This window comes from Rhipicephalus microplus, chromosome 3 (genome assembly GCF_043290135.1).
Source record: "Rhipicephalus microplus isolate Deutch F79 chromosome 3, USDA_Rmic, whole genome shotgun sequence".
NCBI lineage: Eukaryota > Metazoa > Arthropoda > Arachnida > Ixodida > Ixodidae > Rhipicephalus > Rhipicephalus microplus.
Window position 1 is genome coordinate 32,946,919 of NC_134702.1, and position 26,291 is coordinate 32,973,209.

Below are 26,291 nucleotides of genomic sequence, written 5' to 3' on the forward strand. Positions count from 1 at the left end.
ACACCAGTTCCCCAAACACTGTGTATAGTTTTCGTGATATTTTCTTTTCCTAACCTATCGATGAAACCTTAGCCGTATACACAAACGTGCCAACGTCTTCCACGAAGTTCCTCTACTATTCAAAGATTTTTTTTTATTCTAAGATATTAAAAATTTCTCTATCATATTCTACATAACGTAGATGTTCCGACAGGCCTTCTCACAGGCCAGAGGAAACTTCGGAGCCTTCTTTACGGATTGGGCAGAATATAATGCGTTCAATCGACCCGAATGCACCGTCTTTGTTTGTCTTATATCGTAATCTGACAAGTTAAGGAACTCGCTGACAGAGATCGACCGCACTGCGCAACATTACGCCGTGACCGTCAGCCGATAACTGGACACGGCACCACGGAAGTCCGAGATCGATATTTGCGACTTGTGTCGCGCGATCGATGCCGAGCTATATGATTTCGAAAGCGAACAACAAAACTGTCATGAATGGCACTTGAACGTCAGCAAGCCCAAACGTCAAAGAAAGCTGAGACCCATGTGTAAAAAAAAAAAAAGAGAGAGAGAAAGAAGCGAAGGAATCGAAGACAAGACTGACCATCTGCACGACTGAACGAAAGAAGTTGACGCAACGACTTCTTGCCGTCCAAAGGATAGCAACTACCAGTCATGAACGCACGCAAGTACTCAGATATGACGTATACACAAGCTACGCACATGCGATACCATACAACGAATGAAAAATAAGCACTAAATAGGCTTCAAGATATCGTAATGGTCCGGCCTGCTGCACAAATGATAAGCGACGCTATAGGGGTTGACAAATTACCAATGACAAATTATTTACTCGTTCTGGATGGCAATTTGGAAGCTTGCCAAGTTAAATTCGAGAGCAAAGGGAGGGGGGGGGTTGCTAGAGATAGTGACATAGCTAGGGGGTGGCACACTGTGTCACTGCAACCCCCCCCCCCCCCCCGCAACCCTTCTCGAAAAAAAAAAGTTTCTGCCTACGCCCTTGGGTGGAGCCAACGTTTCGACAAGTGGACTTGTTTGTTAATCAAAGCTGTAACATCAGCTCCAGCACCAATCATCTGCTTTCGAATTTCTCGTCATTCATTGGTATCAGCTATCAGTTATCGTTGGCATCACGCGTTATGACAATCGGTAGATGAGCGGTATTCCACAAGTTATAGCAACGCTGGAGCAAACGGAAACGACGGGGACGGAAATCAATTAATTCGGCTTACCGGCACAGGGCATAACGTGCATTGCGACTATTAAGAGTCATGATGTTACGCAATGCGCAGTTTAAACGGGTGTTCATATCTAGCGATAACTTGTCGTTATGTTATTAGTCGCATCGGAGCGATAACTTGTCGTTAAGTTATTAGTCGCATCGGGCGATCACACCAATGCAGAGAGCGTCACGTGGTTCACACACAGTAAATGAGAGGCTGGCAGTGTGTCAGAAGAAAACAAACGACGAAAGCAAGAAAGAAAGCAAGTAAGCAAGCAAGCAAGCAAGAAAGAAAGAAAGAAAGAAAGAAAGAAAGAAAGAAAGAAAGAAAGAAAGAAAGAAAGAAAGAAAGAAAGAAAGAAAGAAAGAAAGAAAGAGCCATCTTAGAGGCAAGAATGTCGGCACATGTATTGACATGAAGAAGCGAGTCCGGGGAAAGGCACCAGCGTGTGTTCTTTGAAAGCATGCGACAGCGGCAACAACAAGCAAGATAGGCGTGACACGCACATGCCTTCTGCAACGTCAACAATTTAAACAGTGACAAGACACGTAGACACCCGTGACCGCAGGACCCTTCCGCTTCGCAACCTCCCCCCCCCCCCCCCCCGCACACACACACACTACAGGGAATACAGTTACGGTGCCAGCCGAAATAATCGACTCCGCGCGACCTGCGGGCGCCCGCCACCCTCGACGAAGCCACAAAAAGCTGCGCAGATTGGCACACATGAGCGCTTGCTATCTCATCGCCACGAGTGTGCGGGCGCGCACAGCGAAGATGGCAGACAGACGCGAGCTCGAGATTGTTGCAGGTTCAGGGAGACCGCGCAACATTCGGTTGCCCCCTTACAGCACCCCAGACGACTCTAAACTTAGTCTGAAAGTGTGACCCTTTGGGGATCGCAGGCGAGTTAGCCGAGCAACGGCAGTATACTCGGCGATCCGCGAACGACCGACCCATCGTCTGGCATCATAGCTACTTGTTCCGTAATTCGGTTACTGCCGTCATTGTTTTGCGGTTGTCACGGACATAAGGCGACGAAGGCTCTGCTCAAACTATTGAAGGCGACAAACTTGCACTTATGGCTATACACTAACGGCGGTGCTGTGACTGTGAGGAGTGAGGCACTGTGCGTCTGTGTTTTCCCTCTTTCCCTCTTTCTCTATTTTTTCTAAATTTTAAACTCCTTTATCCCTTCCTTTAAAGCAGGGGGCAGTATACCAGCTCTTAGAGAGTTGGTTAACATCCCTGGCTTTCCTTTCCATCCTGTTCCTGCGATTCGGCCAAGTGCCTCACAAGACTGACGAGGCGCACGTCAAGTCACCACCATCACCACCATCACCATCAGCCTGACTACGTCCACTACAGGACAAAGGCCTCTCCCATCTTCCGCCAGTTAACCTGGTCCTGTGCTTGCTGCTGCCAATTTATACCCGCAAACTTCTTAATCTCATCTGCCCACCTAACCTTCTGTCTCCCCTAACCAGCTTGCCTACTCTGGGAATCCAGTTAGTTACCCTTAATGACCAGCGGTTATCCTGTCTACGCGCTACATGCCCGGCCCATGTACATTTCCTCTTCTTGATTTCAACTATGATATCATTAACCCCCGTTTGTTCCCTAATCCACTCTGCTCTTTTCTTGTCTCTTAAGGTTGCACCTACCATTTTTCTTTCCATTGCTCGCTGCGTCGTCCTCAGCTTAAGCGGAACCCTCTTTGTAAGTCTCCAGGTTTCTGCTCAGTAGCTAACTACCGGCAAGATACAGCTGTTATATACCTTCCTCTTGAGGGATAGTGGCAATCTACCTGTCATAATTTGAGAGTGCTTGCCGAATGTACTCCACCCCATTCTTATTCTTCTAGTTACTTCAATCTCGTGGTTCGGCTCCGCGGTTATTACCTGCCCTAAGTAGACATATTCTTTTACAACTTGAAGTGCACTATTACCTATCTCGAATCGGTGCTCTTTTCCGAGGTTGTTGCACATTACTTTCGTTTTCTGCAGATTAATTTTAAGACCCACCTTTCTGCTCTCCTTGTCTAACTCCGTAATCATGAGTTGCAATTCGTCCCCTGAGTTACTCAGCAATGCAATGTCATCGGCAAAGTGCAGGTTACTAAGGTACTCTCCATTAACTCTTATCCCTAACTGTTCCCATTCTAGGCTTCTGAAAACCTCCTGTAAGCACGCGGTAAATAGCATTGGGAAGATTGTGTCCCCCTGCCTTACACCCTTCTTGATTGGTATTTTGTTGCTTTCTTTATGAAGCACTATGGTAGCAGTTGATCCCCTGTATATTTCTTCCAGGATGTTTATATATACTTCATCAACGGCCTGATTCCGCAGTGTCTGCATGACGGCTGATATTTCTACTGAATCAAACGCCTTCTCGTAATCTATGAAGGCTATGTATAGTGGTTGGTTATATTCTGAGCATTTCTTTATTACCTGATTGATAGTATGAATGTGGTCGATTGTTGAGTAGCCTGTTCGAAATCCTGCTTGTTCCTTTGGTTGATAGAATTCTAATGTTTTCTTTACTCTGTTAGCAATTACCTTTGTAAATAGCTTGTATACTACAGGGAGCAAGCTGATCGGCCTGTAATTCTTCAAGTCCTTGTCATTTCCTTTTGTTATGTATTAAGATGATGTTAGCGTTCTTCCAAGACTCTCGTACTCTTCCCGTCAGGAGACACCTCGTAAACAGGGTGGCTAGTTTTTCTAACACAATCTCTCCTCCATCTTTCAGCAGATCTGATGTTACCTGATCCTTACCAGCAGCTTTGCCTCTTTGCATGCTCTCCAAAGCTTTTCTGACTTCTTCTATCGTTACTGGTGGGGTGTCATCTGGGTTACTGCTAGTTCTTATAGTATTAAAGTCATGGTTGTGCTGGCTACTGTACAGATCTCTGTAAAACTCCTCCGCTATTTTAACATTTCTATACATATTGGTAGTTATTTTGCCTTCTTTGTCCCTTAGTGCATACATCCGATTTTTGCCTATCCCAAGTTTCCTCTTCACTGCTTTGACGCTTCCTCCGTTTTTCAGAACGTGTTCAATTCTCTCCATGTTATACCTGCTTACATCGCATACCTTACGCCTATTAATCAACTTTGAAAGTTCTGCCAGTTCTATTTTGTCTGTTGTACTTGAGACTTTCATGATTTGACGCTTCTTAATGAAATTCTTCGTTTCCTGAGAAAGCTTGCCAGTGCCCTGTCTAAATATCCTGCCTCCAAGTTCCACTGCACACTCCGTAATGATACTCGTCAGATTATCATTCATTTTATCTACGCTAAGGTTGGTTTCCTCACTAATAGCCGAGTACCTGTTCTGAAGCGAGACTCTGAATTCCTGTACTTTCCCTCTCAGTGCTAGCTCATTGATTGGCTTCTTGCGTATCAGTTTCTGTCGTTCCTTCTTCAAGTCTAGGCGAATTCGAGACCGTACCATTCTATGGTCACTGCATCGTACCTTGCCAACCACTTCCACATCCTGCACGATGCCTGGGTGTGCACTCATTATAAAGTCTACTTCGTTCTTATTTTCGCCATTAGGCCTCCTCCATGTCCACTTGTGGTTCCCTCGTTTTCGGTAGAAGGTATTCAAAATCCGTAAATTATTGCGTTCTGCGAATTCTACTAGTAGTACGTCAAATCAACCTCCTTTAAAAAAAAAACTTCTCTACGACGCTAAGTTAGTATCTGCGGTTAGTAACCACGATATGATTACGAGGAAAGCCATAGTGGAGGCCTCCGGAAATCTTGACCGTCTGATTTTCCTTAGCGTGTACTGACATCGCGCAGCAAACGGGCCTCTTGGCATTTCCCCTGAATCGAAATGCGAGATAGAACCCACGACCATCATCAGGCCAGCAGCCAAGCACCGTAAGCGCTGCACAGCCGCAGGACACAGCGTTAACAGATCGAGCACAAAGTTGCACTCGTTCTTTTAACACTGTGTCGCGTTTTCTTCGTTATCTGTTCCTCGTATAGCGTTTTCCTACCGTAAGCGCATCGCCAAGCCAACATGAACTCGCTATCCACTTTCGTCGCATCGCCGTTGCATTCGCACCTGTAGCTCCACCTCGAGAACAGCACCCTTTACAGGAAAGATTGATTGATTGATTGATTAATTGATTGATTGATATGTGGGGTTCAACATCCCAAAACTACCCTATGATTACGAGAGACGCCGTAGTGGGGGGGCTCCGTAAATTTCGACCACCAGGGGTTCTTCAACGTGCACCCAAATCTGAGCACACGAGCCGACAACATTTTCGCCTCCGTCGGAAATGCAGGCGCCGCAGCCGGGATTCGATCCCGCGACCTGCGGGTCTCTTTACAGAAAAGAAGCTAGTGCAATGTTTCCAAGTACTATAGGGCAAGCAAGCCAAACTGTAGAACAAAGTAAAAATATGTCGCACGAATGTGCTTGACTATTTAACTACCTATCTTTAGTGTGTAGCGGATTTCAGAATCAAACTACCCTTTGAGTGTATAGTGCTTTTAGAGATCACCTGGTGGCCGCGTTTTCGGTGGAGGTTACAATATCTGAAGCCCGTGTACTTAGATTTGGGTGCACGTTAAAAAAAGAAAAAAAAAAGCAGGTAGTAGAAACTTCCGGAGCATTTTACTACCGCGTCTCGCATAATTATAGCCTAGTTTTGGGTTGTCAAGCTCCATAAATTATTATTATTATTATTATTATTATTATTATTATTATTATTATTATTATTATTATTATTATTATTATTATTATTATTATTATTATTATTATTATTATTATTATTATTATTATTATTATTATTATTATTATTATTATTATTATTATTATAAGCGTTTGGAGATTGAGTTGCTTTTAGTGTGTCATTGCCTTCCGCGTAACTTTCTTTAGAGTGCGGCAGCAGCTGAAGTAACCACCTTGAGAGCGCAACTGTTGCTTTAAATTAAGATGCATGAGAAACGTACCTGGCGCCCATCTGGCGTGCGCCGAAGGCGCTAACGCGGCTAGCAGCAGCAGCAGCAGGCATGACGGAGCGAAATGGCTCAACCGCATCGGTCAGCGCGGCCGCGGCGACGCCACGCAGCTCCGCCTCCAGAGGCTCCACCCTGCGAGACAATGAAACACCAAAGTGTCACTAAACTGGAAACAAGTCTCCAAAGTACTCTATAAAACGTAATACATTTCCCCTAAGCGTGTAACTACGTAAGCTTTCTTTTAAATACACAGATCTTGACCGGTTTCTTCCTTCCGCCTTCGCGTGATCTTGGCACTGTACACTTTTATCACTATATGAGCTGCGGGTATTGACGGTAAAAGCATTGGTGTGATTTCGACGCAATCGGACGCACCTTGATAGATTTTACATGGACGTTTCATAGGCCCCTTTATATTCATATAGTATTTTAATGTTTACCAACTCGGAGACGTTCGACGATCGCCTTATGGTAACGTCCGAAATTCGTAGTCCTAGCGGAGAGATGGCATACTACAAGCAATCCGGGGAAATCGTTACGAAAGGCTGAAGGGTAGAATAATTGAACAACCACCGAGAATAGGTCTACCCGGGGTTACCATTTATTCAGAAGACTCATGTCCGAAGCAGCGTATATTTACATATACGCTGCACAATGAAATATATAGAATATATTCCATTGTACATTGTTTGTGCGACGGTATACCTGAACTAGTACTTGTATTAGCATTTGTAATTAGCTGATGATAGCAGCATTTTGTACTGTATTTGTTGGTTCTCAAGAGATAAAAAAACGTTTATTAAAAAAAAAACAACGAAAGTGAAGCAGGGTTAGGGTAAGAAACATAGTTCCCATGAAATCAAGGCAACGTTACAACGCGCCTGTTTGACATCAGTTGTTCCAGCACATTTACTCTGAAGTGTATAACTGACGGCTAAGATATAAAAGTTAGTCGGCCGAGTATTTCACCAAATGCATGTAAAGTCCGCTTCGTTAAGCATAGTCTCCACGACGACGTTATCCACAAAATTTCATTAAAAGGAAGAAGAAATATTCCATTATTTAAATATTGAGGCATATGGTGTAATAAAGTAGAACGTGAACGCGCTGGAAAACTGTGCAAGGCGACTCATGTAGAATTGATTTTTCTTGTCGTCATACTAGCGTTAATGACCTGTACTCTGTTTACCAAACCTGCGGCTATAATACTGTTTGATCAAACATCACACCAGCGTGTAGGGATAACAAACGCTCTATGCGAGCCATGATGTCATCTGCAAGTTACATTCATCATGGGCTTCGAAAGATTGCGTCAGACAACAAGGTACTGTATTAAACAATAGAACACTGCAACGCTGCAGCTTTCTGTAAGCGTCTAACATAATGGCTGAATTCGGCGTGCAGCCAACCAAACCGTTTATTTCTCCAGCGCTTGCATCAATTTACATTTGCAGCCAATTAATAGTCCAGCACGGTTCTTTTTCACAACTCTGTGTACCAAATATACGACACGGCTCATATCCTTATCTATCATGACAGGCCCGGTGCCTGCGGGCTTGGCCCATGCATTATTAAATGCTACGCATCGGGGACGCCAACACATTTCAAAGAACGACCGTGCAGTACGCCGGCGGGCAATCTATTTTTACGAACAGCCAAAAGGTCATTAAAGAGTGATCGCGACAGAACCACGAGGGTCAAGGCTCGATGCTCAAGTGCGGCACGTGTCCATTGTAGTCGTGCCCTTTATTTACGACGCATGCGCAGACCAACCCATAGAAAGAATAAAAAAAAAACGGTATCCGCGTGCCCCACTGAACACATTTCGCTCGCTTGATTTTATTAGAACGTCTTGTGAAGGTGTGTACCCTTACAGACTTCGACACTTAAACGTACCTGTAGTACGGTACACTAAGGGGACAGGGTAAGCAAGAATATAGAAAAAAAATAATTTTTGCGTTATTCGAATTTTGTAGCCTTTTCCGAACCAGATAAGTCATTTGCTTGTCTTGGTACGAATTTGTTTTCTAAAAATGACATATTTCAAAACCTGTGCGGCGGCTTGCCATGCCTCCCTTCTTACGTACAGTCGTCAGCATGCTTAACCCGAACGTTACGCAGATTTTCCTGAAACAGTTTGAGTGACGCTGGCGTTGTGTAGTTTCCGGTTCTGTAGCCGAGATGTTACCCATGGACGCCGACACACTATCCAAGCATACCGATGTATTAGCTAGGCAAAACACCAAGCGCTTTGCGGCTGACATCAGTAAAAGTAGTCCAGGTCAGCTTGCTGACGACTGTACCAAGGGATTCCTTTCAGGTCAAGCACCATATAGCCATTTGAAGAATTTACAGTTTGCAAGCTGGTGTGCGTTTGGCACATTCAGAAAAGAACGAACCCAGAACTGCGAAAACGAAAGAAAGCACAGGCATCAAGGTTTCTGTAGGGAAATCTATATAGAGTCGGGGACGTCTTATTGGCGTCATCATTGGCAAGCACCAAAACTATTATCGTTGGGCCATTCCAAGAAACAGAGCCAGCTTGGAGGACATTCAAAAAGCTGTCCCGCCCACATATTTTCACATGGCATCAAAGTATACCAATAAATCTCACGGCCTTTGCTCGAAGGACGCTGCAACTTAGCCTAGTTCAAGAAAGCCTAGTTGAGTAGTGAACCATTCGTTCATAAAGAATACCTTCCAGCATCTCTTACTGAGGCGGTTCAGCCAAATTACGTGAAACTAGCTCATCCAGAATTACTTGCTAAATGCCTTCATGAAAAAAAAAAACTCAAAACCGTAACGAGACGTACGATTGTCACGTGGAATCACACTCCAAACGAACCTTTTCCTCGGGCACCTAACACTGTAAATATTCACTTTTGATGCAGTGTTCCCTTTTAATGATACCAATATAACTCGTGTGAATGTACTGAACTATTTTGGAATTGCGCCAGGGCACTGCACAGAGCAGGGCCTACGCACCCTCGAACTGCGTTGACAGTATACTGTGCCGACAGGGCTGCACTGCAGGCTACAAAGGAGGCTCGCCTGGCAAAACGTTTTTTTTTAAATAAAAATAAATAAATTAAGGAGGCGTATCTCACTGGTGCTTACACAGCGCGTCCATCAATTTGCTGTTATCTTGTACTTTGGACATATAGTAGATTTTCATCTTTAATTGCGATTATCTTAAAACATGCTTTTTTGTACTTATGTTCCAGGTTCAGCGTTGCGGCGGAACCGATAGACAAAGAAAAATGAAATGACACAAAAAAAAGCTACTCTGAATCAGTTGGGATTTGAACCCAGGCCCTCTGCGTGGCAGTCGAGTACTCTACCACATAGCGACGCTGGCGCTTGAAACTCATTTGTAAAAGAACCCTATACAGGAATAACGTAGGGCACGTATGAAACATAGCGTGACAGAAGAGTAAACTAACAACCAGTCATCACACAGAGCTAATTTCGCAACGAGTGGGTGTTGAATAATGCTTCCCACCCAGTGCGAAGTGTCGATTCATTATTCTTCGTAGCCATCAGCCACACGCAATATCAACAACGGATACCTCGCCTAACCGCCGAAAGGCGAACTAACGGCGTAGCATAGGTGTTGTCCTAGTTCAAAAAAATTATCATTTTGTGGTGTAGTAGATAATTTGTGGAAAGCCAAAACTTCCGAAACAGTTGGTCTTGCTCTAACCCGAAGCTTCACTGAGAATTCGGATTAGCCATATACTATATTCGTCGATGATTTTTTTTTTTCACATAAATAGGTTGACATAAATACCGTCATTACACGCCTTCATAAACTTTCGCACCCTTCTATCAACACGCAAAAGGGCAGCTTACGTGCGTGGCAAACTCTTATACGAAGGCCAAAGGCTGAGGGCTTTAGCAAGCTCCGCCTTTCTCGTTACATTCAGTGTTCGCCCACGTACACGCATCAGGATAAAACCAAGAAAAGAGGACCGCAGGTTAGTTTCGCAATGGTGGGAAGGAGCAGGCTCGCCAACTAACGGAGTCCGAGTTCATTTCCCTATTCGCCCGGTGTCGCAATCCGTGAGCTGGATCACAGAGTTAATACGGCGCACTACGCACGCGCAAGGCAATGTAATGTGACACGCCTCGGCACCACCGCTGCCCCTAGAGGACAATAAGAGACCGCGAAGAATAACGCAATGCCGGTGAACCAAAAAACCGTTCGAGTGAGAAACGATGTTGCATTCGCATCCACTGGAAAGGCTGCAGCCCAATTACCGAAACTTCGGGGGGAAAAAGTTCTCTCCAACTGGCGACGGCCCGAGAGATACGAAGACTCGTTTGAATAAAGATACAGGCTAACACACTTTGCAGCATCTTCCCATAGGAACGCGCAGCACTACGAGAACGAGTTAAAAGAACAAGAGACGTGAAAAACGAAAGAGTGTCAGGAACGGCGAACGTGTGAAAGTGGTCAGAGAAATGAGAGGACGCAAGGGTATAGTGTGACCACTCACTGCTTTGTACACTGCGTACTCACGCGCAATGCGTACTGCTCTAAAACAGCAATAGATTTGAGGTCGATCATTTCAGCTAAGACCGGTCAAAACCTCGAATAAAACTTCTTATTTAGTTGCTTTGCCAAGAGTTTTCTGCTCCCTGTCTACTGTTCCTTCTGTCATTTAACCGCCATAAAACAACTCGTTTACTAATACGTCGGCCGGTAATTCAGAGGTCACCGCGTACACAGAGTGCATTGACAATATAAGAAAAAATAGAAAGAGAAAACGTTTTCTCATCGTTAGGAACTCGTTAAAGCGAAGCAAGGTATTCCAAAAACAGCCTTTTAATCGAAACGGAACTCGGAGACTGTACACTTGCCCTTGTGTTTAGCTCGCCAAAAAGAAAACACAATAAAAGTGAGCGAAATGAAAACCGTCATGAAATGATGACTTAATGGTTCACAATGGACCACTCGAGAACTTATTCCCACTTACTGAGCCGTACCTATTATTGCCAATCATGATATCATAAAGAAAAATATCACTGTCGATTGAAGACAGCAAAGTGATTTTGGAAACTAAAGAATGTGTAATTACATAGTTCAAAATTATTCTCTTTATATCCGTGAGTACTGTACATCCTTTGAGTGGCCCTGACAATTGCTGCCACGCGACAACCCTACGACGTGTCTCAAGTTATCGTCGCATTAGTGCATACGGTGGACATTCATCCCCTATTGAGCTCGTGCCCTGCTACTAACTAGGAATGTCAATGGAGACCAGGCAATAGAACCAGATATTGCAGATATCACTCACCAGTGAACAAATTTGCTGTATGCTCCCTCGTTTCTGCGGTGCTTTCACCAAACACTCCTTTATACATTTATCTGATGACCAGCCTAACACATATGCCTTGCAGAAAGTCTTCCAAATTAGAAGTAGTGTATAATTCCAGTTTCCATCGTACTCTTTTGTCAATAAAGTATCCGAGAAGCCACCGACTGCCCCTCCAGCTCTCCCATTTAATCGTAGTCGTTGGGGCTTCATGCACCGAAACCATGATGTGAGTATGAAGGACACCATCGTGGACGGTCCCGGAAATATCGATCATCTGGGGTTCTTGACGCACTATGAGTAAACGGCCCTCCACTTTTTCGCCTCGATCTAAATGCGACCGCCACGAACTGAATTCGATCCCGCGACCTCCGGGTAGGCAGTCGAGTACCGTAGCCATCAAAACAAAGCGTCGGGTCCCGTTTTCCCCTTTAAGGCGTGATAATTCGCTCTTTCTTTCTCTGGTAGTATTCCTTCTCGCACGTTCGACCATAAGTGCATCGTTGGAAGCATAAAGTATATTTATTTATTTTATTTATTTCATTTTTTGGACAATTCAATTGCATTGCCCGTGGTTTGCCTTCTGACGAGGTCCTGATTGCGCTGGGCGTAAGAGACAAATAGAGTACTAAATAGACATTCACAATTGAAAAGAATATTGCATATACAATCGAAAAAGTTATTACATAAATTATACATATTCACAAAATCAGCCAACAGCTTGACAACAGAACTCTGCACTAGAAGATGCCTAGAACAACAAGAAATACTATTTGACACAGTTGACACTTCTGAGCAGAAAGAGGTTACGGGTGCCACGTGCCACAATCGCCACCGCGTGTCAGCTCCCTTCTTTCGTTATGGTACGCGAATAAATGAGGCCTCGCTCCGACAAATCTCGGGCTAGAGCCATCTTTACAATAGTTTCGTAACCTAGGCCTGCGGTGCCCTGAACCTGTGAAGTGCCCGAAGTGGTCAAATCAGGCGCAAGCCATAGACGCTTGACGCCAGCTGCTCAACTCGTGCGGCTGTGAGGAGACCACTGAACAAATTTTTAATGCTACTTCCCATCTTATCAGACTCGATGACGTGTTCTCACAACCAAACACGATCGTCTTGATGCAATACCACTGGCTGTCCGAAGAGAGGATCCTTGGGTCACGGCTTCGGACATGCAAAAGGCCAAGAAAGCCCTATTGAGCGACGTGAAGAATACCGGAGTTTACGGGTGTCTATGAACAACCAGTGCTAGTTTATGATGTGTGTGTTTTCGAGAAGTGTTCATTTCATTTTCTTTCTTTCTCTAGTTCTTTCTTCTAGTATTCCCTCCCACCTCCCCACCTACGTGTAGAGTAGCCAGCCGAGTCTAGCTTGGTCAACCTCCCTGCCCCTCTCCTTCATTTTTCTCGCTTTCTCATGCGTCCAGGAAAGCGCCTGGGCACAGGAACGGCAATTCAAGGACAATTCGTTTGACCAATCAGTTCTGAAGGATCTTAATAAAGACTACACACATTCACTTAATACCACTACGTCGTATAGCGGTCAAATAACGGTGGTTAAGACGACATAAAGTTGGGCAGCTTCACGTATAAACTTAGGACACGCATTAATTATTCATGTCATTTCAACCTACATGTCTGCGCTTGTTACGAAAGACATGGCGAATATTTTTACTTCAGGATGTTCATCAATCGTGGTACTACACTTTTAACAAAAATAAGTCTGACTGTTTTATCAGGTCATGTCCAAGTACAGCAACGTATTTTTTTCAAGAATTCTCCTGAATAATTCTTGAGAAGAAGGTTACTTTTGCGGAGACCTGTAACATAACACCTGCAAAATTCAGTAAAAATCTATTGTTTCATTATTTGACGTGCGCTTTACACCATGCTTCAATATATCTTCAGATCAAGAATCACTCTTTTATTTTCTATTTTCTGCCAGTGCCGTCCACGCTGCAACGCTCTAATATTATAAATTAAGTTAAAAGGTATAGGTGTCGTTTCTGCAGTTGGCTCACGCCAACGTCTAAAAAGCTTGATAAACGTTGCCGAGCGCTGCGAGCCAAAAATTACATCAGGCCCCACGTTGCGGCACCAAACGCCATCTGATCGCACCCTCCTTCCTTCCCACCACCCTCCAAATCTTTCACCGGTCCTAATTACGGCGCACTCGTGTCAAGGCTGACTATATCGCGCGCGCTACGGCAGCAGCCATGCAAAGTGTAAGTGCGTCTAGAAACAAATACCTAATCGAATGACGAACGACATAGGAAAGAGGGCACCCAGGAAAAATAGGTGGAAATGGAAGTGGAACGAGAGAGATCCAATTACTATGAGAACGCATCGATACACACAGAGTGCAAACGCATTTCACTCCGGGCAGTTCCGAAACAGGCCTGAGCAGTATCGCGCATGGACACCTTAAGGCGATGGATGTTCAGAGAGAGTGTGCGAAGGTTTCGCCCTTTAATGGGGAGTAGGACGTGGAATAAGCTGATATACACCGGCTAGCACTTAAAGTGCTTATGTCGAACCAAGCGACCCATGCGCTAAGCCAATGTTCCCACTTCATAGGATGTATAGCGGATAGTACTACATAGGAGTCGTTTAGCCTCAGACGCCATTAGCCTATAGGAAGGCGAGCCAACCCGAAGATCTCTTCGACAAGCTTTCGTTAGAGTGTGTGTGTCCGTGTGCGCACGTGAGTGTGTGTATACAGGCAAAGTACGTGCGACATAAGGTAGGGGGCACGTCTCCCGGCCGAATTCGGCAAGTGCCACCCAGCGAAAGTGGATTACGGCTGGCCTTGTGTATACAGAAGCGCGCAGAAGCAGTCCTAATCGGAGTGGCAGGCAGGCAGCGAGTTAGGCTATGAAGTTTACCTAGCCAATAACATTTCTACCCCTGCATGAGAAGCACTCACCGTTGCCGTCATCTCGTACGTTAAGTAAAGCCTGAAGGTCTCCTGCCTCATCGACCTCGATTAGGGCGAAGGTAGAGCCAAGCTGCTTCGCCAGCCACGACTTTGCCAATGTGACTCTACGCTTTTATGTAGCTTATGGTAGGGTGTCCCATTTAGGAACGCGTTTGGATGGCCGACACCACAGCATGTGACCACTGTGGCAGTGTTGAAATGATTCAACATGTTCTGTGCCCACAGTACTGTTTACAGAGCGCTTTGTCATACGTTTGACAAACTAGACGACCGGATTCTTTCCGAAGAATGAATCCTGCGCCATCGACCGGACATAGCGTCTCATAAAAAGGCTGCGCAAGCGCTACTGCACTTCCTGCGTTCAAGTGGCCTCTCAGAACGACTTTGATCTGAACGTTTTGTCCGTCCGTCCGTCCGTCCGTCCGTCCGTCCGCCCGCCCGTCCGTCCGTCCGTCCGTCCGTCCGCCCGCCCGCCCGCCCGCCCGCCCGTCCGTCCGTCCGTCCGTCCGTCCGTCCGTCCGTCCGTCCGTCCGTCCGTCTGTCTGTCTGTCTGTCTGTCTGTCTGTCTGTCTGTCTGTCTGTCTGTCTGTCTGTCTGTCTGTCTGTCTGTCTGTCTGTCTGTCTGTCTGTCTGTCTGTCCGTCTGTCCGTCCGTCCGTCCGTCCGTCCGTCCGTCCGTCCGTCCGTCCGTCCGTCCGTCCGTCCGTCTGTCTGTCTGTCTGTCTGTCCATCCGTCCGTCTGTCCATCCGTCCATCCGTTGTAGCGTCGTCGGGGTAGATTGGGTGGGATGACCAAGATCAGGCAGGTCATGAAAGCAGGACGTCCATTTAGGAAACTTGAAAAAAAGGATTTATTTGCATTCAAAGAAAAGTTAACTGGTCATCGTTGTTCCCCCTTCTGCGCCCGCCGTCTCCTCCGTCCTTTTTATCCCTCTCGTTGCCGCCCCTCTCCCTCTATCTCGGTCCATCAGTCCACTTCACGAAAGGCAGGGGCGGCCCGCAGTCAGAGGGGGGGATCAAGGGGGTGAATCGTCCACCCGGAACCCGACTTCCCCTCAGCTCTATGCTCAGTTGTTCCGGGTGGACCCATCCCTCCAAGAAGCAGCGACGAATCTTTCGTTCCCCGAAACCGCCGCCGCATTCCGCAGGGCCCAGCCGTGGCGCCAGCGCACCGTCCCGCGACACAATGGTCAGCCTCAACAGTCGCTGCGTTCGCGGAACTGAGTGGCGGCGATATCGCGCTCGCCTCGAAGACGTCACTGGCAGCGGGACGCAACAGACTCCTCCGCCGCCGAAAGACTCGACTCGAGGGTGGCCAACTGTCGGGTCACCTGAAGCGTCGAGACGACATGTGCAAACACTCGGCCTCTCTGGGCCTCAGCACTCGCATCACCAATAACCCTGTTCCAGGGATACACAACACAAGCACACACACTCTGGTCGGCGTGCCCGAGCGACACGCCCACCGGACGCCAAGACTGCCATAATTTTACCCCATGATTGCCCTCTCTTTCTTTCTTTTTTTTTTTTTTTGTGGTGGTCAGCCCTTGGAAAAAAATCTAAATGCCGTGACCTCAGCCGCGATAGAAACACATCAATAAAAAAAGAAACAGCAACAAGAAAATCAGTGTTCGACTCTAAAATCCACGGCTCAGTCCATCGGCGTTCTTATTCTGGTTCCCCTTTCTATATTTGACCTCGAAGTTATACTCCTGTAGTATGAGGCTCCATCTCAACAGCCTCCCGTTTGTATTGGACATTTGCTTCAGCCATGAAAGCGGGCAGTGGTCAGTCTCGACCGTGAATTTTGTGCCTTGAATATAGCATCCTAGTTTTTGAATGGCCCACACATTGGACAAACATTCTTTCTCCGAGGCACTGAAAGCCTCTTCTCGGGGAGTCAGCTTCCGACTGAGATAGAGCACCGGATGCTCTTCACCTCCCTCGTTAAGTTGGGCCAAGACGACACCTAGACCTCGGTTGCTGGCGTCGCATTGGAGAATGAATTCTCGGCTAAAGTCTGGCGCGACAAGCACGGGCCGAGAAGACAAAGCTTTCTTCAAGTTTTGGAAGGCCTCCTCCCTCTCGGTGCTCCAAGTTACCACTTCCGGTTCAGGTTTTCGCAGGCTGTCGGTTAGCGTGCTGGCGAGCTCCGAATAATTTGGAATGTAGTGCTGGTAATAGCCTGTCATTCCTAGAAATGTTCGCACCTCCCTTTTGTTTACGGGTCTTGGGAAGTTGACTATCGCAGCTACTTTGGCTTTCATTGGTTCCCGTTTTCCCTGCCCTATGTCGTGTCCCAAATACGTGACACGGGCTTGGCCGAACTGACACTTCTCGGCTTTAATAGTCAGGCCCGCCCCTTTGATTCTTTCAAGCACCGTTCGTGTGTGCTGCAAATGAGACTCCCAATCATTAGAAAATACGGCCACGTCGTCTAGATATGGCACCGCAAATTCTTCTAGTCCTTCTAGCACCCGATCCATTAACCTTGAAAAACAGAAGGGTGCGTTTTTCAAACCAAAGGCCATGGTGACGGGCTGATAAACGCCAAAGGGTGTTACAAATGCTGCATACCGACTTGCTCGTTCAGTTAAGGGCACCTGCCAATATCCCCTCACTAAATCTAGGGTTGAAATGAAGGTAGCCCGGCTTACCAGCTCCACCCTTTCCTCTATGTTCGGCAACGGGTACACCTGGTCTTTTGTGATCGCATTCAACCTGCGATAATCGACGCATGGCCGTGGTTCTTTCCCCGGCACCTCGACCAACATCAAAGGGGAGCAATAGTCACTATATGCTTCTTTGATCACGCCAAGGCGAAGCATCCTTTTAACTTCCGCCTTCATTAAGTCCAGCTGTCGCGGAGACACGCGGTACGCCTTCGAGCTAAAAGGGACCTCTGTAGTCAGCTCGATATCATGTTGTACCAAATGAGTCCTTCCGAGCCTTTCCCCAAAACATTCCAGATATTCCTGAATAAGGCTCTTCAGATCCTCGACTTTAGCTGTACCCAACTCGTCTTTGTTAACTGCACACGCGATTATCTCTTCTACACTAGGGCCCGTGTTCCCAGGAAAACAAGGTACCTCTAGAGAAACCTCTTCTGAAACATTCATGGCGATGCTAACAATTGCTGCTCGCTCTAAAAATGGCTTCATTAGGTTTACGTGGTAGACCCTGTCCTCGCGTTTTCTTCCAGGTAATCTCACGGTGTAGTTTACTTCCGAAAGGCGACTGATAACCTCGGCAGGTCCATCCCAGTGGACTTCCAGTTTATTCTGGCGATTAGGCCTCAATATCATCACTTTGTCGCCCGGGTTGAATGATCGCGTCCTGGCATTTCTATCATAGTAGCGCTTTGAAGCGTCTCGCCTCGCCTCTAGGTTGCCCTTCACGATCTCACGACACTTATGTAACCTTTGCATTAGGTTCAACACATACTCGATCACACATTTAGGCCCCCGATCATCCTCCCACAGTTCGCGGACTAGCCTCAGCGGACCTCGAAGATTCCGGCCATACACCAGCTCTGCCGGTGCGAACCCGGTTCCCTCGTGTGGCACTGTGCGCAACGCAAATAGCGTGCCCGGTAAACAACCATCCCAATCACACTTCCTTTCATGGCAAACAGCTCTCAATACTTTTTTTAGGGTAGCATGCCATCTCTCCACACTGTTGCTTTGTGGGTGGTAAACCGAGCTATGCAAAATTTTAACGCCACATTTCTCGAGAAACATGGTCGTGAGAGCACTCGTGAAAACGGTTCCCTGATCCGATTGCATTTCGGCAGGGAAACCGAGGCGCGAAAATATAGAAAGCAACGCATCGACTACCTCGACCGAAGTTGCCTCCTGTAAGGGCACCGCCTCGGGGAACTTCGTTGCAGGACACAATAGTGTGAGAATGTATCTGTTCCCCGCACTTGTTTTCGGCAACGGCCCCACCAAATCTACAACAACTCTGCGGAAGGGTTCAGAAATAATGGGCACTTTTACCATCGGGGCCTTCCATTTGTCGTTAGACCTACCGGCTCTCTGGCAAGCGTCACAAGTCTTCACGAAATTCTGCACGTCCCTGAAACACCCCGGCCAATAAAATTCCTGTAGCAATCTTTTCTTGGTTTTATTTATGCCCAGGTGTCCTGCCCATGAGTGATCGTGACAAAGACTGAGTAGGTCCTTGCGGTATGGTGATGGCACCACCAATTGATCGTAGCACTGCCCTCGCCTATCTCGGTATTTACGATATAGGATACCGTTCCTCACTTCGAAAGAGATGTTTCTTGACGAAACACCTTCACTGTTTCCGTTGTTCATAACCGCTATACTAGGGTCAGTTTTCTGAGACAGCCGTAACGCTTCCCTGTCAACCCCTAGCATGCGCTCGTAGCTGTGCGAGATTGGGGCCAACACGGACCCCTGCAAACTATGATCTTTTCCTTTCGAAGGTTTCTTTCTTTTCTCAATTATCGGCTTCTTAATCTGACCATTTTCCGGATTTTCGGTCGGAGGAATAGGGATAAGTGCCTCGTCGGGCTTAACTTCTTCGGATTCAGTTGTTAACTCTTTCGCTTTGGCACCTTCCCCTTCCCCGTAACGCAGCTGCTGAGCCAATACGCGTGCTTTCGATCTCGTCAAAGCCATGACCTGGGCATCAGCAAAAGTGCACCCCCTGTCGTTGAGTAGTGACTCCGAGCTGTTCGAGAAAAGGTACGGGTAGCCCTCTGGTAGCCCACGGGAGACTGCTGCTACTGTCTCGATCGCTCCAAAAGGACCCCGAATGTGTACCTTTGCCATAGGTAAACACACTGAATCTTCGCTGACGGCCTGTCTTATCCACGCGCATTCGGATAAGTAGTCTTCACTTTTTACGTAGTTCGGATGGACTACGTCCATAGTGGCCGCGGAGTCTCTGAGTACCCTACACCTTTTGTCATTAACCATTAAATCTGTCGTGTAAGGTTTCAAAAGATCTAGGTTACTCGGGTGATCGCTTACGCAAGCAAACACTGGCCTACCTTTTGAGCAGTTTCGGGCAAAGTGACCTGTTTCGTTGCACTTGAAACATAGCGCCTTAGCTCGCGACTCTAACTCTTCTAAATGATTTCTGACCTCCTTTCTGTTCTTTTCCTGCTCTTTCAGCTTGCCTTCAGCACGCGCCGAATTTTGATTAGTTTCCTCTCGCTCTTTTGTTGCGCTTTGCGGTCCCCGAGTGTAAGCTTGGGGCCGTGGTGCAGGCCTTTGATAGTGATGTGCGCTGTTGATCGGGGTCCTGAAGCCTCGACTGGCCACGTACTCGTCGGCAAGCTGTGCTGCACTCCTAACAGACACACCTTCCTGCCTATCCTTGACCCACAGGCGCACGTTATCCGGCAGGGTGTCATAAAACTGCTCCAAACAAATTAGATCCCTCAGTTTACTTAAGTTATCCGCACCTGCTCCTTTCACCCACTCTGAAAAATTATCACTCAGGCTACACGCAAACTCAACAAAGCTTTCACCAGGCTTCTTTCTTTCCCGTCTAAATCTCCTCCGAAATTCCTCTGTGGAGAGCCTGTATTTTGCGAGTAATGTCGACTTCACTGAACTGTATACGCCTGCCTCGGCTGCGCTCAGTCTGGCCACGACCTGCGAGGCCTCACCCGGTAACAACGCAAGCAACCGCTCTGGCCAGGTGTCCTGGTGAAATGAATGTTTCTCACAGATCCGTTCAAAATTAATCAGGTAGAGACCAATGTCCTCGCCTGTTTTGTACGGCTGAAGCAAACTCGTCATCTTCAGGTTCTCAGTATGCGGCGGCGCCGCATCTGCACTGCGTGCTAATCTCGCCTGCTCTAGCTTTATTCTCTCGAGCTCAATTTCGGCCTGTCTTTGTTCTCTCCTTTCCTGCCTTTCCTTCTCTTCCGCTCTTTCCCTCTTTTCTTCCTCCCTTTGTTTCTTCTCCTCACATATCTTTTCCCAGGCCTCGCTGAGCTCGTCCTCCTCGAAACCCCCTTCGATTATCGCACTGCGAATTTCGGGCTTCCTTAACCTGCTATTGATATCCAAGCTGAGCTCTACTGCTAACAGCAACAGCTCTTCTTTCTTTAACACTCCGATATCCATATCTTCACAAGAGCCAACCAATACTTCTGCAATATTCACCGCACACTTGTGGCGGCCCTTCAGAGCCAATTGCCCGATAGAACCCTGTTCTTATCGTCCGGCAAAACGTGATCGCTCAAGCACTCACCTAACCTCGAGCTGCCGAAGGCCGTGTCTCCCGGAGCCACGTTCCCAGGTCCGCCGATCCCAGATCGTCGGGTCTGCCTTCTGCTGCTCGTCCTTAGTTTCCGGTAGTCGTTACTGCGACGGTTGTGCCTCCCGGAGCCACGAAGTCTCGCTCTGCCGATCCCGGATCCGCAGAAGTCGATCTTCCGTCCGCAGCTACTTCCAACCTCGAGCTGGCGAAGGACGTGTCTCCCAGAGCCACGTTCACAGGACCGCCGATCCCAGATCGTCTGGTCTGCCTTCTGCTGCTCGTCCTTAGTTTCCTGGAGTCGTCCAAAACTTCATGCCGTTACTGCGACGGTTGTGCCTCCCGGAGCCACGAGGTCTCGTTCTGCTGATCCCGGATCCACAGAAGTCGATCTTCCGTCCGCAGTTTTCTGCATGCCTTTTCTTGATTCCACCGCTGCCATCCAGTTTGTAGCGTCGTCGGGGTAGATTGGGTGGGATGACCAAGATCAGGCAGGTCATGAAAGCAGGACGTCCATTTAGGAAACTTGAAAAAAAGGATTTATTTGCATTCAAAGAAAAGTTAACTGGTCATCGTTGTTCCCCCTTCTGCGCCCGCCGTCTCCTCCGTCCTTTTTATCCCTCTCGTTGCCGCCCCTCTCCCTCTATCTCGGTCCATCAGTCCACTTCACGAAAGGCAGGGGCGGCCCGCAGTCAGAGGGGGGGATCAAGGGGGTGAATCGTCCACCCGGAACCCGACTTCCCCTCAGCTCTATGCTCAGTTGTTCCGGGTGGACCCATCCCTCCAAGAAGCAGCGACGAATCTTTCGTTCCCCGAAACCGCCGCCGCATTCCGCAGGGCCCAGCCGTGGCGCCAGCGCACCGTCCCGCGACACAATGGTCAGCCTCAACAGTCGCTGCGTTCGCGGAACTGAGTGGCGGCGATATCGCGCTCGCCTCGAAGACGTCACTGGCAGCGGGACGCAACACCGTACGTACGTCCGTGGTTCTTTTTTTCGTTTTTATTTCTCTGTCTTCTGTACAACCCCTGTTACTCCACACCTACGCAGGGTAGCAAACCGGTTACATTTACCACTTTAGCGTTTTCTTTGCATCTATTTCTCTCTTCCGCAACGTTATCTAGCACTGAGGCGAATGCACACGTGCTAAGAACGTTCTGTGGGCCTGTCTGTGTCCATTCGCCCATCCGAGTACACCAGTTTTCCTGCTCTCTACGTTTCACGTCTTGACAATTCATCCTCCATTCAAAGACCGTTACGGCGTGATTGAGGTGCATGACACTCAGAAAAATTTTAGGGTACGCATTCATACGTAATTTTGAGATAAAATTAGTCGCTTAATGTTCAAACGCGTCGTGACCGGTAGACAGCGAGCAAGGCCACCTGCGTGCATTGAATAAAAGTATTTATTCGAGCTTCAAGTATCGCTTCAAGTATCACTGGTTAACTTTGCGTAGTAGTTACATAATCATAATTACCACGAGCCTGACTAAGCCCACTGCACAGCAAAGACTTCTCGGATGTTTCATCAATCAATCCGGTTTTGTGCTTGCTGCGGCCACTTCGCGCCCACTAACTTCTTAATCTCATGTATACCCACCAAACTTTCTGCCTCGAGCGCTTGCTTTCGCTTTGAATCAAGTCTCTTACTCTTAATAAACAGCAATTATCTTGCTTACGCGTTACCCTGCCTTGGCGAGGAGCTACATATTGTTTCTTAACGTGTCAGTAAAACGAGAGGACCTACGATAAAGAGGCAACCTTTTTTGTTGTTGTTATAAATTCAAGCTATAAACTAACATCTTATGACCATTGAGTGCTCCTACCCAAAAACCATGCGAAACACACTGCACATGTAGATCCGAATTCCCAGTTCCCATCTGCACGCAGTCTCATATCCAGTACAATCTGCCACTGTGAGATTATTATTTGTTTTACCTACGTAGCTAGCTTGCTTCAGCGGCTGGAAAGCTCTACCGAGGCCGTTTCATCGTTCCATCGCCGTCGGCATACGAGGTCTATAGTCGTAAACATCGCAGCCATAAGTAGGTGAAAGAGATGGCGCGTCACGGAAGCTCCAGAAAATAGTGAACAAGGACATGCCCTTGACCTTTCAGCAATCGACAGAGAGACGCCGTAGATGGGACGTGAGATATATAACACGGGTGTGATAGGAAGGGGCGCAACGTCATACCGTCGACACGCCTTGTACGCGGATGCCTTGTATACGACAACCTATGGATACGACATGAAAAATTTTCGTCAGGTTGTCATATACATGATGTTCCAGAGCACCCCGCCATAGCGGCTTTCGCGGTTGGTTCGAGAATCATAATATATCACGCATGCACATGCATGCAAACACACTAAACAGGCTGGCATGTAAACGTGGAACTCACTGAAAACGACGCCAGAGTCGCGATAGCACGCCCCCTGGCGCCAGTTGACAGGGGCATCGACTCCCATCAAGACCAAACTTGACAGCAAGCTCAACCTCTCGTAGGAAACAAATGCCCGGAAGTGCGCGCTCGAATAATCGACAACGCAGTCACGCCAGTAGGTCTTCAATTGAAGTTCGTTTTCAACATCGGCAGAGAAACCAGAGGAGAACGAGAGAGGCGTTTTCCGTGGTCTACCCCCGTATTCAGAAACGCTCCTCGACTTGACTTTCACCCTTCACTTGACAGAGTTGAGCACTGCGCCGCTGCTCGGCTGAAAATGATGCTGCGCTACTCAAGAATCGCAGCAGAAAATCGCTGATATGCAGTGACTTGCCGTGCCTAGAGACGGCGCCCACGTCGACTTTCTCAAGTGAAGGTGAAGCGTTGAGTGAAGGGACGTTCTAGAATACAGGGGCTAGTCTCGTGAGACAACGCAGTGATGCATGCACGTGCTTTACATTGGAAACTCGCTTAGCCGAGCTGCCTGCAAGCATCCAGAAACATAATCTCCTTTCTTCTCGTTACCTATAGTGTCCTTTCTGTCTTTCTAAAGCAGCGTCACGAAAGCAGAGTCAAAGCAGCAGAAGAACGTCTCCGCGTTCGTGTTGGACCTACCATTACTGCGAACTCCAGACCGGACTTACAATCTCAAAATACAATCATTGATGTCAATACAGTTGATCAAATAATGCCGGCACTTTCGGCTAATATGTCGGAGCGTGACGTGCTGTTGGCTACAATTGGCTATGAAGCTACTGAAAGCAACTACGAGGGGGAAATTAAAAGTCTAACGCTATCGTCGTTACTTGACACTTACCGCTAAACCGCTAATGCAACTTAAAGCGTTTCCTCGCTACTCTGCTAAAGGAAAGAGGTGTGAAATCAAAATCATAAAGATACCCCCAATCGCGAGAATAGTTCTTGTGCATATTGTATCTCATTTAGTACTCTGCTATCACCATTGTACGCGTATGTACTGTCCTCAAGTTTCGCCCACGAATCCTTAGAAACGATTCGATCGTTATCCGTAACTGATCGACCAGCTAATCGTTTTAGAACACACCAGCTGTTAAGACATTATAATCGCCGAGGTTTTACGGCGCATAACTACAATATGACTACGAGGGAAGCCGTAGTGGAGGGGCTTCGGAAATTTACACCCCCTGGAGTTTAACGTGCGCTTAATTCGAAGTGCACGGGCGGCTAACATTCTGCCTTCGTCAAAAAGCGGCCGCCGCGACCGTTCCCGCGACCTTCGGGTCAGCAGTCGAAGTACCATAACCTTGAGCAGCAGTGTAGCAGCAGTCAACAACCATAACCTTGAGCTGCAGTCCAGCAGCAGTCAAGCACCATAACATTGAGCAGCGGTCGAGCAGCAGTGGGGTACCATAACCTTGAGCAGCAGTCGAGTACCATAACCTTGAGGAGCGCAGTCGAGCAGCAGTGGAGTACCATAACTTTGAGCAGCAGTCGAGCAGCAGTGGAGTACCATAACCTTGAGCAGCAGTCGAGCAGCAGTGGAGTACCATAACCTTGAGCAGCAGTCAAGTACCATAACCTTGAGAAGCGCAGTCGAGCAGCAGTCGAGTACCATAACCTTGAGCAGCAGTCGAGCAGCAGTGGAGTACCATAACCTTGAGCAGCAGTCGAGCAGCAGTGGAGTACCATAACCTTGAGCAGCAGTCAAGTACCATAACCTTGAGAAGCGCAGTCGAGCAGCAGTCGAGTACCATAACCTTGAGCAGCAGTCGAGCAGCAGTGGAGTACCATAACCTTGAGCAGCAGTCGAGCAGCAGTGGAGTACCATAACCTTGAGCAGCAGTCGAGCAGCAGTGGGGTACCATAACCTTGAGCAGCAGTAGAGTACCATAACCTTGAGAAGCGCAGTCGAGCAGCAGTGGAGTACCATAACCTTGAGCAGCAGTCGAGCAGCAGTGGAGTACCATAACCTTGAGCATCAGTCGAGCAGCAGTCGAGTACCCTAACATTGAGCAGCAGTCGAGCAGCAGTGTAGTACCATAACCTTGCCAACCCATTACGGATAAGCAGCTATTATGACGCTGCGTCCTCGATAACTGCACGAGCGTGGTGGTCCACCGCTGGTCGTGCATATAACGACGTACTACGCATAACTCTCACCGCGGTCACTGCAGCTGACTTCGCGGCCGATCAATCGGTGACGCCCCGAAATACATTATCGATTCCGCCTGGCGGGCATGTACCGCGGAGTCTTCCCACTCTTCCGTATACGCAGTAGTGCCGCTATTGTTGAGTGGTTTTGCCACCACTGATCGAGCGACCGCTTAGGCATAATCTTGGTAAACAGTGTTAGCAGTCTGTATAAGAGAGAGAGAGAGACAGCGAGATACGAAGACAGAGAAGCAAGGAATAAAAGCTGGGAGGTTATCTAGACATTATCCAGTTTGGAGATTACAACCACTGCGGAGTAAAACTACTGATGTGTCTAGGTGTTCGTGTACCTTTTATATGTGGCAATCAGTGAGGCTGTGGGGTTGAGGTTCACCTCTGTGAGACTTGAATTGAAAGGAAAGGCGATTTCATCAAAAATGAGTGTACCCGCCCGGCCAAGTGACAGGTCCTAGTTTCAAAACTCAACTCCTTCGTTTCAAAAACTCAAGTGGTGTCAAGGAGCCCTTGGATTCAAACCCAGTACTTCTTGCAATGGAGATGGACGCTTTATTTCATGGTCAATGTTGCGGTGTACCGGTATATTTTGTCGCACACGTGAACGAATAAAAAGGGTTTCCGACTAAAAAGAAAAAAAAAGCTTATGACAGAAAGATAAGGCGAAAATATAATTAAATCTGTTTGCCCAAACTGAATGAATATGGCCCAAAAAAAAAGCAGATTCCAATCATATTGAAAACATTGAAACATTGTGAAACAAGCCGGAAGACTGGTTATGGTACATAAGTATATATTTGTTTACTGTAATCATTATTTTTCATTCGGGCCTCTTAGCAACGCCCCACGCACCACCCAACCTATGTATACTCTCCCCTCAAGTTCAACTCAATTTTTTGTCATCGCATTTCATTTTAGAAAACAGCAAAAAAAATGGCATGGGCTCAAAAAATGTACAAACGTATAATTACCTAGCGAGGCACAAGCCAGCGGGGCTTCAAT

The 26,291-nt window shown here is 47.4% G+C and overlaps 1 protein-coding gene across 6 annotated transcripts in view; it reads right to left on the bottom strand.

Annotated features, from left to right (window-relative positions):
• LOC119176890 (uncharacterized) overlaps nucleotides 1–26,291 on the bottom strand; it is a 326,865-nt gene that overhangs the window by 178,434 nt on the left and 122,140 nt on the right. For all 6 annotated transcript variants that reach the window (XM_037428242.2, XM_037428235.2, XM_075889209.1 and 3 more), the window contains exon 2: nucleotides 6,203–6,343. In XM_037428242.2, the coding sequence (XP_037284139.2) occupies nucleotides 6,203–6,290 (88 nt within the window). In that variant the 5' untranslated portion in view covers nucleotides 6,291–6,343. The remainder of the gene's footprint in view (nucleotides 1–6,202; nucleotides 6,344–26,291) is intronic.